Source organism: Aphanomyces astaci, assembly GCF_000520075.1.
Source record: "Aphanomyces astaci strain APO3 unplaced genomic scaffold supercont1.84, whole genome shotgun sequence".
Taxonomy (NCBI): domain Eukaryota; phylum Oomycota; class Saprolegniomycetes; order Saprolegniales; family Verrucalvaceae; genus Aphanomyces; species Aphanomyces astaci.
Window position 1 is genome coordinate 191,777 of NW_009798347.1, and position 13,015 is coordinate 204,791.

Below are 13,015 nucleotides of genomic sequence, written 5' to 3' on the forward strand. Positions count from 1 at the left end.
ACTCCCGAGTAAGTACGTAGTACTTAAGTGATATATACGGATAATGTAACCGGAAACCAAAGATCGAGCCCTTTTTTGCTTTTGCATGAAGGCGGTGAAACAGGTCGGGCAGTTGGTTGCAAGCCAAGGGGACGATGCAGCAACGATGGACAACGACGGGGAGATCCCAATCCAACTGAATCTACCGGGAGTGACGCTGAACTTTACCAGCGAATGGATCATGGGTACTGTCGATAGATATCATGATGTGTGTAGCAATCGATTCCTCAGTTGAGTTTGCAGACACACGCGAGTTGCAGGAAGCAAAAGCCCACCATGCCGATTTGCTCGAACGGATTCAAACGCTGGAGCAAGAAAACACGTATTTGCGTGAAAAGTGCGTCCGGATCAACGATGAATCGAACTTGGACAAGTTCAAAAGCCAACTGCTGGTGGAAATGGTATAGTATGCAACAAGCACCTTGTATGCCCCGTATGCCCCACATATATGTGCCGTAGCTCGCGATCAGTTCCCTTGACGAAGAGAAAAGCAAAGCAGAGTACATCAAGGAAAAACTTAAAGTCGAGAGCCTAAAGCACGACATGAAGGCGCTGCTGGAGAAAGCAGCCCACCACAACATCGACATCAAGCAATTTGCCACCCATCTCAAGTCTATGTAACACCTGCCTCTCGTCAACGGCTACATTAGCGTCAATGTTATATTGTGCTGGTCATTCTTAATCCATCCATTGTCTTCATCTCATGTAAACCCCGCCGCCATCATTGGCACTTCGATTTCGAGCAATGAAGGTAATATGGGGTGATACAGCCAATCACACGCCTTCTACACGGGATTGGCCAATCATACGGCGTCTAAACCAAATCAACCAATCACACATCGTTGCATGAGAGCGTTGAGTGATTCTGAAACTGTCAAAACCGCTCCACACAAGCAACCATCCATGTCTGAATTGCCGTCGGTCATGAACCCCGACGCCGCAATTGATGATCCACAGACGACGGTGCTGCTGCGCATGCGAGTTCAAGGTGTGTGTGTCGGCTACTGCCTCCCCACGGGCGAGTTCATCTTCGCCACAAAAGGCAGTCCCAAGTTCTTTGTCCCTGGTGGCGGCGACGAAGCTTCCACGCTGTACGGCGAGTCGCTCCTGTCATTCTTGTCGTCGTTGGACATTCAGCGCTATTGGCAATACATGAATGATGTGCAGACCCATCTGCACTTCTTGGACTGCAGCAACAAGGACAAGTCCATGGACATCCGTCCGATCCTGGCCAACATTGAAGGCACGCACACCACCATCCTCTTGGAAGCCATCTCCGCCCCCCTCACATTGCGCCTGCAACGATGCATCGACGCCGTCCAGAACGTCGAGCCCACACGCCGGTTCAGCGACGAGTCAACATTTGTCATCGACGACGACGACTACCAGTCCGTGATTGCCAACGGCGCGCTGCAAGTGTCTGTCCATCGCATGGAGTCCGTGACATGCGCGTCGTCGTGGACTGAGCGAGACTCGGAAGCATCTCTGGCAGACTTTGCATTTGACCTACAAGATGACTGGGGTCGACCTATGGTGGAATTGGATGATTTGCCCTACCATTTCGACACCTCCGCTGGAATATCGTTTGACTTGAGCAGTCCCGTGGCGACTAGTCAAGTGTAGCAAGCTTCTTTTGACGGTTTTGATCAATTTAATCACTTTTTCGCCCATTATTAGTAGATGGAAGCTACCAGGGTGGTCGGCCTGGGGAAAGGAAAGGTTGCCATCGAGGAGCTCGTTGAAATCCGCCGTGTTGCTGGGGGGGGTGGCTTGGTGGAGAAGGCGTCCTGCGCAACTAGAAGATTATGGTTGCGTCGGGTGCGCGCTTTGATAAGAAATCCGCTGCTTGGTTGCCGTCGTGGAGACAGTGCAGCGAGGAGGCGAGCGTCGATGCTGAAGATGCCTGTCATATTGCCTTTGACCCAAAATTTCGATTGGTGTGCTGACTCTCGATCGAATCTTTGTACTGTCAATTTGTATGTAAAAAGTTGACATGTAGTGATTGGAACCACACTAGTTAGGCTTCACACTATTTACATGTTGGTGATGGTTTCGTGCACTATGGTTGGCTAAACAATCTGGTTGGCTAAACAATCTGTTTGGCTAAATACTTCTGCTCATTGGACAATGGTATGTCGATTCATTCTCCATGCCACTCCAGTTTAGAATAAACACAATTTAGAAACAATGTGACGTTGGACAATAAATACGTAATTTACCAACAGGTATGCGACAGTCGTGTGGTGTCGACCGAATCGATAGTATCCTGTTACTACATACTAGTAGTACTAGTAGTACGTACGACATACGGTCAGACGAACCACGTGGATATCACTTTGCTTGGGCACTGTATCCATGCAAATCAAACACGTCGTGACAAGCAAGGTGGATTGTCCAAGATGGCGTGCACTCTTGACTTGCAGGAAGTGTCTCCCGTGAGCAGCTAATGATTGGAATTTATGGATGCGACCGCCAGCTGTCTAGAAATGGACAGCTGGTAACGTTATGGTCGAATATACGGATGTGTATATCGACTACTGTACGACATGGTGTGTCGGGGCTCAAAGGTTGCCGGTCTTGGGGCAGCATTGGCGTGGACTTTGATGAGTTTCGACTGACCGGATCCGCCCCCGCTGGTGGAGCACTTGAATAGCCCCTACACTAGGGAACGTATATCGTTTGTCAACTTGGAACTTAAGCTTAAATTGAGAGCACATGCAATGAAAAAAGCTGTTGAAGAAGATGTCACCCATCTCCAACGAAGCAGCCACTACTTCTGTAAGCAAGCCAACGACGAACGTGTCGCCGTGGCTTGCTTACAGAAGTGTTTATGTTCATATGACTCGCAGCAATGTTGCAGACAGCACAGTAGCCACACCGGTAGCACTACTGTATCGCCAATTACAGCGTGCGGGCTACAGATAACAACAAGGAAATACCCGTAGTTTGGTACACCTGTAAGCTACGCATGGTACAGTGGGCGTTATGGTCGCTTCCATATACCAGTAGATCAATTCAAAATGTTATTTTTCGTTTAATTTCACCCATTGTTTCTTGTATATTTCCACAAAATCCCTTCCAATATATATCTCCCAACCTTGTAAAATATTGCAATTATATTTCACCTAATCGTGCAAATATTTCCAGAAGATCACAAATAAGGTTTCAGTACTGTAACAGACTCGACGTTTGTATTGGATGAAATACTTCATATTATAACCAATTGAAGGGTTTGGTGACCACATTGAACGTCGAGTTCAAATTGCGATGGCGGACCTCCATCGAGACATGGAGAAGCTGGCCGTTGACCGCTTGGGAACGTCTATGAGGCGTCTGAATGAAGCCATCGACAGCATTCGCGCTGTTCGAATGGATCCTTCCGTGGACATTGAAGCCAAAATCCTTCAAGTTCTGCCCCTTGCACCAAACAACAGCATCAGCGAACGGCTACTCGCTCTTGTCGACGCCTTGTCTGAAGCAATCGCGGAAGCCGAAGCTCTGGAAGTATGCTGTCTCACATGGATCTTTATCCACCATTCTCATGCATGAGTAGAGCTCTCGAGATCCTCCTGTGAACAAAACCAAGCCTCGAGCGCCGTTGTGCCTGCTCAGTCTTCGCGACTACACCACCGTACAAGCAGCCGTCGAACTGATCCTCGTCTGGGGTGCGTATCCGTGCGTCGAAGCTGGCATTCTCACGCCAATCCCTCAACGTGTGGTGGCCAAGACCTTCAAGAGTACGATCGACCGACCTCATTCCCATTCCATCTCACTGGAACGTCTGGGTTGACTGTAGTTGACCGCGCCATGGTCCAACATGTGGCCACGCTGGAATCAAATCCCTCGACGCCTGCTCATTTGGACAACGTCCTGCGGGGTTTATTGCACGTTCTCGAGTTGTCTCAGTTCAAACCGATGCTGTTACCAGCCTACTTGGCCGACTTGCTTGCGTGTTTGGTGTATCGCATCCACTGCCAGCCGTCCCCTCCGCCCACCGCCGCAGCGGCCCGACTGCAGCAGCTCATGGATGTCTTGCCCATTCGTGTGTTCATGGGCAGCCTGCGCGGCGTCCTCGCGACGCCACATGCCAGTACGTTGTTTGTCCTCAGTTCCATCCCCTTCACGCTCAAGTTGTTGTTCATACACTAATTAGACACGACGTTCAAAGCGCAATGTGGACATCTCCTATCCCAGTGCGTGCTGAAGGACGGCGGCGTACTCGCGACCATCGAAATGCTGCTGAGCTCCGTCGACGACGGCAACACCCAAGCGCGGCTACACGTGGCAGCGCTAGTATACATACTACTTTCCCTCTTATGAGTGTACTAGTTCGTTGTGTTAGGTCGCTAGATGTCCTCGTGCGCTCACGACCACCCAATACCTGCTCGCGATCGGGCCCCAGGTCATGTGGCTGCTCACATACCCCACGACCAAACTGGTGCGAGAGGTGGCGGGGTTGACAGTGTCGCAGCTCATCCTCGACCATCCCATCGACCTTGTGGACCAGTGTGTCTTGCGGCCGTTGTTCCTTCCGCTCTTGCGCTTCAGCCTGCCTCCGCCATCCCCTGCGACAGTGTCTGACGGCATTGCGTTTATTTCCACGGAAAACGAGCTCGACGCGTGCATTTCCGCGTTAAAGTGTACGACCCATCACTTCAAACACATGGTGGATACATGAAACTTGAACACGAATATCGACATGTAGGCATGCTACTCGGACCGGTGCCGCCGGCGCCCGTCTTGGAAGCCCTTGTGCCTGTATTTCGACCTCTGGTGTACCTGGACGCCTTCGCCCGTGCCAGGTCGCTCTCCTTCACGTCGTCACAGGAGTTTGTTTGCATCTGACTGTGCCTTCAATAGTAAAGCATACGTCCACGCTGACACGCAGCAGCTTCTTCTGCGTAAGTTCGTCATTCGGCCTTGATTCTACCTTGTTTGGGCATACTGAGGCTACGATTTTGGCGTAGTGTTTGTACAGCAGCTGCCATCGGCCGCCTCCCGCCTTGCATCGTGTGTACTGCCCTCGTCCACGCCCCTTCGCCCGTCGCTGTGCCCCGACGACTGTACGACACCGCGTCACTCCACGTCCCAAGTGGTGTATTGCGCCGGCGGATCGGGGGGGGTGGGGCTGCGACAGGACCAACCACATGATGATAACGTCATCATTGATAACGTCATCGACGCGATCGTGGATCTGTTGGGGCAGCCTCAACTGGACGACCAGAACAATGTGGTCGTGGGCGAACTGTTTTCGCACCTGTTGACAACATACATGCACTTGAAGACATCATCTCATTTGGAACCATCAAACGATCGAAGCAAGTCTTCCGACACGGGAAGCATGCGACTGCTTCTTCGGCTCACGGAAGACCTAGGCCCTGCGGTGTTGCGCAGCGGGGTCCTTGTGCTGCAGTGCTTGGTAACGGTGCTCTCCATGTACACAAACCAGGATGCTGATGCTATTGGTGACAACGATGCTGACGACGATGACGACGACATGGACGTGCTCAGTGTGGGGCTGAGCATGGCTACGACGATCGTCCAGGCAGGCGCCGCCGCGCGCTCGGCGGACGAGGAAGCCCTCCTCACGCAGATGCTGGTGCCGTTGGAACAGCTGGCGAGGCACCCCAAGGCGCCGATTGCGGAGATGGCCAGTGACTTGTGTCTGCACATCCTCGCTCGCTCCGCAGACGACCACAAGCAGGACGTCATGACGGCAGCGCAGTCGTTCGCGGAGATGCTGGATAGGTCCAAAGCCGACTTGCAGAGCGCCCAAGTGCCGCTGCGGGCGCGGGGTCTGGCCCGACTCACGCGGTGGATTCGACGACGCCAGCCTGTGGACAACGTCGAGGCGTTGGTGGCGCTGTGTGTGCACCACCTGGCAGACGCAGACAGCTACGTATATCTGGCCGCCGTTCAAGTACGTCGTAATTTATCCTCCGTGGTGAAGGGTATGCAAAAGACGATGGTATATATATATAGGCTTTAGCTGGGCTGGGGGATGTGTACGCAGACAAGACGATTCCACTGCTGCTGGACGCACTAGCGCAAGACGCCACGTATTCGGTGGAGCAGCGAATCAAGCTCAGCGAAGCGCTCTTATTTACAGCTAGACGGTGTGGCGACGTCATGCCCAAGTACGGCCGAGCATTTGTATTTGGGTACTTGCGATGTATTCGCTCGAGAAAGCTTCCCAACGACGCCAACGAAATCGAGGAAACCACGCTACGAGCTAGTTGCTTGTCCAACTTGGCCGAAGTATACTGTATCCGAAGGTACTTGATGTTGACTGGTAGTACTTAGGTGTGTGGCCTGCTCCACTGGGCCATCTCCCCGTACATCACCGACGTGGTGGGGTGTGTGCGGGGTATCTTGGAGACGGAGCGATTGGCCACGGATGCCCACATTGCCCTTCGTCGAGGCGCGGTGTTTGTCTTGTATAATATGTTGCAGGTATGTACTATTCATACATATGTGGAAAGGAATCGATGATGGATCGGATGGTGGTGTTGGTAGTTGATGGGGCGAGACATCCTCGAAGCAGTGCCAGATGCGATGACCCCCATCTACCGGCTCTTGAAAATGGAAGCGTCGACGGAGAAGGACGCCGTGTGCCGGTTCCATGCCGAGAATAGCGTCAAGGCACTGGACACGATCATGCGCGGCGAGCTGTTCAACGTTGGCCAAGCCAGCAGCAGCCGTCCTGGTGGCCTGCCGTCGCTTATCTTCTTGAACCAAGACGAACGTTAAATCGAATAACGTAAAAGTCCAATTTAAGGTGCACGCGAATTAGCCAATCAATTCCTACAAAGGCAGTTTTTAACCTACCCGCCCAAAAAATATGCAAACGGAAATACAAAGACTAAGCTCAAAATGGTGCACCTTAAATTGGACCTCTTGTTTTAAGACAAAGTGATGTGAATCCTAATGAATTATTAATATAACAGGAATCATATCGCATTCATAACTCCCAAATAGGCCTGGATTTTGGCATCATATAACATATTGTAAATTATAATCCAATACCTACGAGTCGAAAAAGTGTTCTTAAATTGAACTTTTACGTTACATATAACGTTACGACCAGCCCATACTAAGCTTAACGTTAAACCAGTTCAAGTGGGAGTTGAGGATGTTGCATTTCGATGCTGGTTGCTCATCTTCTTTTTTACGTCCTGGTATATAAATACTCGGCTGCTTATAATTAGAGTGTGGATTGTGATTGGCTGATGGACATCCAGTGAACGACCTGATTGGCCGACGGAGAAAGATACCCGCAGCAACGTTGGCATTTCACGAAAAGTTGGCGCTGCATATGTGATCACAGTGGCCTTGGGCACTTAGCTGCATTTGCAAACGTATACCCATGAAGCGAACCATCCAGTATGTACTTGCAGGAAACCATGACAATGACGGCGCGGAGCTACTGCCGCGCAAAATGGCGTCGTTCACTGGCGCCAGCATCGTCGCTGGACGACACCACCACACCGCCGCCGATGCGTCTCCTCCGCCCGCATATTCGTCCACGACCACCAACGACTTGGACGCATTAGGCGAAGAAGGTCTCGTTCGCCTTGTCTTGACCTTCCTGGATGTAAAGGAACACCACGTGTGCAAATGTGTGAGCAGGCAGTGGAAATCGCTCGTCGAAACACTAGACCTTGCCCGTCTCGACCTGAGCGTTCGATCTCCATTGCACTCGACGAACCTCGAAAGAGCGCTGCTTTCGACCATCAACAGCTACGCTGACATCCGCGAGATCAACTTCACGGGGCAGCGATCTCTGTGCGACCGCGACGTGCTCGTGCTCACGTCATGCTTCTGGTCCACCCTCGAGACCATCGTCGTCGACGACTGCCTCAACATCACAGACTTTGGCCTGCTGGCCATCCTAAACGCCCAATCTCAGCGCCTCACGAGCGTCTCGTTTCGCCACTGCAAACTCATCGCAGGTCGCTTTGCCCAGTCCTCCATCACTGGCCAGCACCCGTCGCTGCACACGCTCGACTTTTACAACACCCGCGTCGGCCTCGGCCTCGTCCAGGACCTCGAGCGGTGCTTCCCCTCTCTCCAGCGCATCCACGCCGCGCACACCCCGGCCCACCACGACCTGTTTCAGCAAGCGCCGTTCGTCGACGCCAAGCTCGAGTGGGCGCGCGCGGTCGCCAGCCACTTCCATGACGGCCCATTCCGCCTCGTGCTGGCGGACTTCACAGCATTGGCCACCCACCTCCTCGCCACCTCGTCGCTGTCTGTGTTTGAACGAACGTTACTCACGTCTCCCACCGCCGCGTTGCTCGACGTCCCCCTCGACACGGACGGGTACACGTCGGCGCTCCTCCACGCGTGCGACAACGACTTAGACAACTTGGTGCTGCGCCTCATCAAGCTCGGCGCCGCCGTGGACGTGACCGACAATGACGGCGCCACGGCTCTGTGTCTGTCTGCAGCCACCGGCAGCCTCGCCGGCGTACACGCCCTGCTGACTGCCGGCGCCTGCGTCAACGCCCGGACGCTGTCCCTTGCAACTCCTCTGTACTTTGCCTCGGAAATGGACTGGACCGAAGTCGTGGCCCACCTCCTTGCGCACAACGCGACTCCCGACGCCAAGACCACGTCCAACTCGACGGCGCTGTGCGTGGCGGCCAAAAACGGCTCGCGGTCGTCCGTGCATCAGCTGATCCGACATCGGGCACGCCGCCCCAGCTTTGCTACGTTGACCAAGAAAGCTACGATGGAGGAGCTGATGCTGGCGCTGTGTTTGGCCTGTGAGCGTAGCCACTTGGACATTGTGCGCGACTTGCTGGCCATTGGACTCAATCCCAACCTGGTCATGGACAACGGGGTCACGCCGTTGTACTTGGCCTGCCAGATGGGACACAAAGACATCGTACAAGCGCTGTGCATGCATGGGGCGAACCCCAACTTTCGGAGACCCGCGGGGGGCGTGTCGTGCCTGTACATTGCGGCGCAGGAAGGCAAGACGGACGTCGTGCGGCTGCTGCTGTCGTTTGGGGTGGATGCCAACGCCACCATGGACGACCAAAGCGCCGCGCTGCACATTGCCGCGCGCATGGGCCATGTAGACATCGTCCAAGTGCTGCATCAAGCCACGGGCGTGGACTTGAACATGCAGACGCGGTCGGGGCTGTCGCCGCTGTTCATTGCGTGCGAAGAAGGCCACGGTGACGTTGTCGCATATTTGCTCGACAAGCATTCAACCCCCACGACAGTGCGCGTCGATTTGCAAACGTACAACGGCACCACCGCGCTGTTTATCGCGAGCCAAAAAGGCCACGTCGACATCGTCACGCGGCTGTGCGCTGCCGGCGCCGACGTCAACCTCGCCAAGACCAACGGCACACTCCCCATCGACGCCGCCGCCATGGCAGGGTGCGTGGCCGTCGCCGCGATCCTCTTGAGGCACGGCGCACGAGTCGGCGGCCTCGCGCTGCACTTTGCCGAACGGAAACGAGACTCGACGCTGCAAGCGCTGCTCATGGCGCAGTTCCACGCGCAATGGCGGCCCCTCCGCCCCCCCTATTGACCGCCGCCACCTCCACGCATCTTTCCCAGTGATGATGCTTCCAACACATAGAAGAAGGCACCAAGTGAGTGTCGCCCCCTGATGTAACGTGAGGGGGCGAAATGTACAAATGACAAAAGCAAGTGCCAGGACGATGTAGCATATAGTAATAGACCCGTCGATCGTTATTGGCTACCTCGGCTGCGCTGTGTGTTGGTTGGCTGTAGCCACAGAGAGAGAGAGAGATGGAGTACTACTACCTACAGTACAGTACATAAATATATGCCACACTACTACAGTACGTACACAGATGAAACGATCAACTAACTTAGTATTAACGTGGCTGTACAGCAAAAATCAACCCAACGTGCAACGTGCACCCGTTCATGTTGGCAAGAATAGAGTACTGTATTGGAATCACAGCTACAGTACGTTATCTGTGGCCATTGTTTGCTGTACTCGGAGAAGGAATCTAGGGTACTAGGGGGAACTAGTAGAGATTCTAAAAGATATGTTTTAGTAAGGCTTTGGTGACGTTTTCAGCGTCGGAAAAGCCATGTCCACACATTGGACGCGTACGAGCTGTTGGGTACACGGGTGGACAAAGCGAATTGCGTGTGCGTGCAGCATCATGCGGCCATCTCTTTCAACCCACTTGTCATGCGATGGCTGGCTATTGCCATTCTTCCAGGACGAGTTAAGGCCGTAGCGAACGTCGCCTACGATAGGAGCCCGCAGAACGTCGGCGCAATGGCGGCGCAGTTGATGTTTGCGCCCAGTGTGGGGGTGCAGCTCCAGCCACGAGGTCGACGGCGGATCGCGTTTCGAGCGAGGCAGCACTTTGTACGATGTCTGGGCCGGCTGGAGGTCGATGGGTTCGTGCACTGTGCCGCTCGATCCGGTCGCAGGCGTGCCGTGAACTAGAGCAATGTATGTCTTGTGGACCTGATAAAGACATATATACATGACGACAAGGAAGGACATGAGGCATGAGCAAACCTGGTTGTCGCGAAAGAGGGCGGCCATATCGGCGGCGGCGACGCGGGTTTTGGCGAGAAGTAGCACGCCAGACGTTCCTGGGGATGTAATGTCAACAAGCGAGTGGCAAGGGTGTGTGGCACCTTTGTCCAAGCGATGTACGAGCTTCCAATGCGGGTATCGAGAGGCCACGGAATCGGTCGTGTTGGTCCCAAGCTGCGCGGCGAGATGCACGGGTTTGTGAAGTGCCACGAGGTGGTCGTCTTCGTAAAGCACTGGCAGCGCCAGCTCTGGCGGCAACTTGCGATTGCTGTGCTCGGTGGACGAAGGCGTTATGGCAGCATCGCTTAGCTCAAGGAACAGCTCCGGGTTCATGCCGATGCGCAGATTGGCGTCGTCGGGGAGGACAAACTTCGCGTCCACCTTGACGCGGCGCTGGGTCGGTACATCGAAGAGAAATATTCGCTTCTGCACGTGGACTGTGGATGAATGCAGGACATTGAGGTAGGAACCGGTCGTACCTGTCGCAGATGCCGCTGGAAGAAGCTCTGCGGGCGCTGGAAGTTGACCTTTAGCCACCGATCGAGGCGCATGCGAACATCGTCCTTGAGGATCGGAAACAATTTCATGCCAAAATGAAAATGCGCTTGTGTGATTCGTTTGAAACAGCGTTCTAAACAGTGTTTGAAACAGCGTTCGAAACGTGGGTTGAGAACGCAACAATTCAAATTCAAATCGCCGCCCATCAAAAGCAGCATCCCGCCGTCGCCATCATGAGCATCTACTCGTTCCCCGTTCTCAAGATGACTGGCATCATCCAGTTCATTCGGGACTCCAAGCTCTCGATCTCGGAAGAAGACATCAAGAACTGCGATCCGGCAGCGGTAGGTTTCTACGGACCTCCACATGGCAAGTTGGTGATGGATGTCCTAGGTGCGCCGATTCTTTGAAGCGTTCTTCGAGGTCATTCTCGACATCAGCAAGGACGACTTGACTCAGCCTGCGCTATCGGGACTCAGCGCGCTGCAGCATCCCAATCTCCATGAATCATCCGTTCCAGAGCTGGCCTTCTTCCGCACGTCCAAGAAGCTGTTGGAAGCGTGCGGCGTCGACGACTTTACATGGCGCGACATTCAGAAACCCACGTTGAAGCGACTGCGATATCTCCTTAGTGCTATCATCAACTTTTCCAAATTCAAAGAGGAGCGCAAGGTTCACTTTGACCAGTACCTCAAAACCACGGTACCATCTCCATCGCATGTCCACAGGTCGTTGACATATCTCGATACCCTGCAGGACAATTTGCTTCGGACCAAGCAACAAGTAGAGGACGAGAACGTCGCCCTTCGTCGGCAACTCGAGGAGCTCCAGTACGTCCGCCAATAATCCCCATTCATTCATGCGTTCGTTCATTCTTCGTCCGTGTAGATCCAAGCAAGCGGCGGAAGCGCCTGCGTTGCAAGTCGTGATCGACGAATGCGCGGCCATGGAAGTCGACATCGGAGTGCTCAACACGCGGCAATCTGTGCTGCAGCCAGAAGTCAAGGCCCTCAAAGCCCAAGTCGCCCAGCTCAACGACGACATTGTACCTATCACCTTTATTCGTATGAATTGTATCTCACAATATATATATATATATATATATATATATATATATAGCAATCCCTCAACTTTACCATCGTGGACGCCAAGAAAACCATCCGAAGCATGGAAGCCAAGGTCGTGAACTCGCCCGCGCGCCAAAAATCGGTACCTCCGGCTCTGTTTCGAACGCGTTTTGTAAACACGAGAATGTTGGTCCCAGGAAATCGTGTCGATTGCGCAGCAGATGGACGAAGCGAAGGAAGAAGTGAACGCGCTGGACGGCCGCACCGCGGAATTGGACGGCATCCACGACACAGTGTCCAAAGCAGTCAAGGTCGATATGTATATATATATATATATACATACATCTTGCATTAAAATGAAATCGCGGTAGGACCTTGAAAAAGTAAACGACCTGTTGGAAGCCATCGAAGGCGACATGAACAAGGTCAAAGTCGAGAAGGAGAACGTCACGCAGCTGCACCAGACGTACGAAGGCATCGTGAGCAAGGCCAAGCTCGCTGTTGCGCACAAAGCGGTACGCGAATGACTGAATATGGAAGAGAGCAATGTGGGAATGTATGTTTCATGTGTTGGATATGGCAAGGAGAAGTGGGAATGTATGTCTCCCATGTCTTTTTGGGTGTTGGAGAGGATGAAACTGCTATATGGGAATGTATGTCTCCCGTGACTTTAAGGGTATTGGAGAGTATGAAACTGCTATGTGGGAATGTATGTCTCCGTGTCTTCAACTGTGTTGGATATTTTAAAAAATGAAAAATATAATATGAAAACGAGGTGTGGGAATGTATGTCATTGTGTGTGTTCGATCGTATGAAACTGCTATGTGGGAATGTATGTCTCCGTGTCTTAATTGTGTGTTGGATA

General features: G+C 53.1%; 7 protein-coding genes across 13 annotated transcripts; 6 read left to right on the forward strand and 1 right to left on the reverse strand.

Moving 5' to 3' along the window:
- Window positions 1–85: 85 nt before the first annotated feature.
- On the forward strand, window positions 86–749 carry H257_16358 (hypothetical protein; the record flags this gene model as incomplete). Its single annotated transcript, XM_009844763.1, has 3 exons — window positions 86–224; window positions 283–440; window positions 499–749. The coding sequence occupies 3 exons, from the start codon at window positions 86–88 to the stop codon at window positions 658–660; spliced, it is 459 nt and encodes a 152-aa protein (XP_009843065.1). The 3' UTR covers window positions 661–749.
- A 193-nt stretch (window positions 750–942) lies between these two features.
- On the forward strand, window positions 943–1,662 carry H257_16359 (hypothetical protein; the record flags this gene model as incomplete). Its single annotated transcript, XM_009844764.1, has 1 exon — window positions 943–1,662. One exon carries the CDS (start codon window positions 943–945, stop codon window positions 1,660–1,662), a length of 720 nt encoding a protein of 239 aa, XP_009843066.1.
- A 23-nt stretch (window positions 1,663–1,685) lies between these two features.
- H257_16360 (hypothetical protein) lies at window positions 1,686–2,048 on the forward strand. The gene has a single exon (XM_009844765.1). The coding sequence runs from the start codon at window positions 1,720–1,722 to the stop codon at window positions 2,029–2,031; it is 312 nt and encodes a 103-aa protein (XP_009843067.1). The 5' UTR covers window positions 1,686–1,719; the 3' UTR covers window positions 2,032–2,048.
- Window positions 2,049–3,291: 1,243 nt separating this feature from the next.
- On the forward strand, window positions 3,292–6,819 carry H257_16361 (hypothetical protein). Of its 7 annotated transcripts, XM_009844771.1 has the most exons (11): window positions 3,292–3,543; window positions 3,593–3,776; window positions 3,836–4,129; window positions 4,193–4,332; window positions 4,382–4,679; window positions 4,745–4,841; window positions 4,900–4,940; window positions 5,007–5,959; window positions 6,022–6,297; window positions 6,343–6,492; window positions 6,556–6,819. In XM_009844771.1, the coding sequence occupies exons 1-11, from the start codon at window positions 3,307–3,309 to the stop codon at window positions 6,787–6,789; spliced, it is 2,904 nt and encodes a 967-aa protein (XP_009843073.1). In that variant the 5' UTR covers window positions 3,292–3,306; the 3' UTR covers window positions 6,790–6,819. The 7 variants fall into 7 exon arrangements, with proteins under 7 accessions (XP_009843073.1, XP_009843072.1, XP_009843070.1 ...); XM_009844770.1 differs by having other exon boundaries at window positions 5,007–6,297; XM_009844768.1 differs by having other exon boundaries at window positions 6,022–6,492.
- A 522-nt stretch (window positions 6,820–7,341) lies between these two features.
- On the forward strand, window positions 7,342–9,764 carry H257_16362 (hypothetical protein). The gene has a single exon (XM_009844773.1). The coding sequence runs from the start codon at window positions 7,406–7,408 to the stop codon at window positions 9,584–9,586; it is 2,181 nt and encodes a 726-aa protein (XP_009843075.1). The 5' UTR covers window positions 7,342–7,405; the 3' UTR covers window positions 9,587–9,764.
- A 178-nt stretch (window positions 9,765–9,942) lies between these two features.
- Window positions 9,943–11,184, reverse strand: H257_16363 (hypothetical protein). The gene is made up of 4 exons (XM_009844774.1): window positions 11,065–11,184; window positions 10,687–11,011; window positions 10,565–10,641; window positions 9,943–10,510 (listed from the first exon to the last, which is right to left on the reverse strand). Exons 1-4 carry the CDS (start codon window positions 11,170–11,172, stop codon window positions 10,082–10,084), a joined length of 939 nt encoding a protein of 312 aa, XP_009843076.1. The 5' UTR covers window positions 11,173–11,184; the 3' UTR covers window positions 9,943–10,081.
- A 95-nt stretch (window positions 11,185–11,279) lies between these two features.
- Window positions 11,280–12,677, forward strand: H257_16364 (hypothetical protein; the record flags this gene model as incomplete). Its single annotated transcript, XM_009844775.1, has 7 exons — window positions 11,280–11,427; window positions 11,477–11,785; window positions 11,840–11,913; window positions 11,972–12,128; window positions 12,203–12,292; window positions 12,348–12,461; window positions 12,522–12,677. Exons 1-7 carry the CDS (start codon window positions 11,317–11,319, stop codon window positions 12,675–12,677), a joined length of 1,011 nt encoding a protein of 336 aa, XP_009843077.1. The 5' UTR covers window positions 11,280–11,316.
- Between the last annotated feature and the right edge of the window lie 338 nt (window positions 12,678–13,015).

What these genes read in the sequence shown, in the direction of transcription:
- H257_16360 (XM_009844765.1), top strand. Translation starts at nt 1,720, where the DNA reads ATGGAAGCTACCAGGGTGGTCGGCCTGGGGAAAGGAAAGGTTGCCATC.
- H257_16361 (XM_009844771.1), top strand. Translation starts at nt 3,307, where the DNA reads ATGGCGGACCTCCATCGAGACATGGAGAAGCTGGCCGTTGACCGCTTG. An exon ending in CGGAAGCCGAAGCTCTGGAA is followed by an intron (nt 3,544 to 3,592) that starts GTATGCTGTCTC and finishes ATGCATGAGTAG; the next exon opens with AGCTCTCGAGATCCTCCTGT. An exon ending in GGTGGCCAAGACCTTCAAGA is followed by an intron (nt 3,777 to 3,835) that starts GTACGATCGACC and finishes GGTTGACTGTAG; the next exon opens with TTGACCGCGCCATGGTCCAA.
- H257_16362 (XM_009844773.1), top strand. Translation starts at nt 7,406, where the DNA reads ATGAAGCGAACCATCCAGTATGTACTTGCAGGAAACCATGACAATGAC.
- H257_16363 (XM_009844774.1), bottom strand. Translation starts at nt 11,172, where the DNA reads ATGAAATTGTTTCCGATCCTCAAGGACGATGTTCGCATGCGCCTCGAT. An exon ending in TCCAGCGGCATCTGCGACAG is followed by an intron (nt 11,012 to 11,064) that starts GTACGACCGGTT and finishes GTCCACGTGCAG; the next exon opens with AAGCGAATATTTCTCTTCGA. An exon ending in CGTACATCGCTTGGACAAAG is followed by an intron (nt 10,642 to 10,686) that starts GTGCCACACACC and finishes TTACATCCCCAG; the next exon opens with GAACGTCTGGCGTGCTACTT.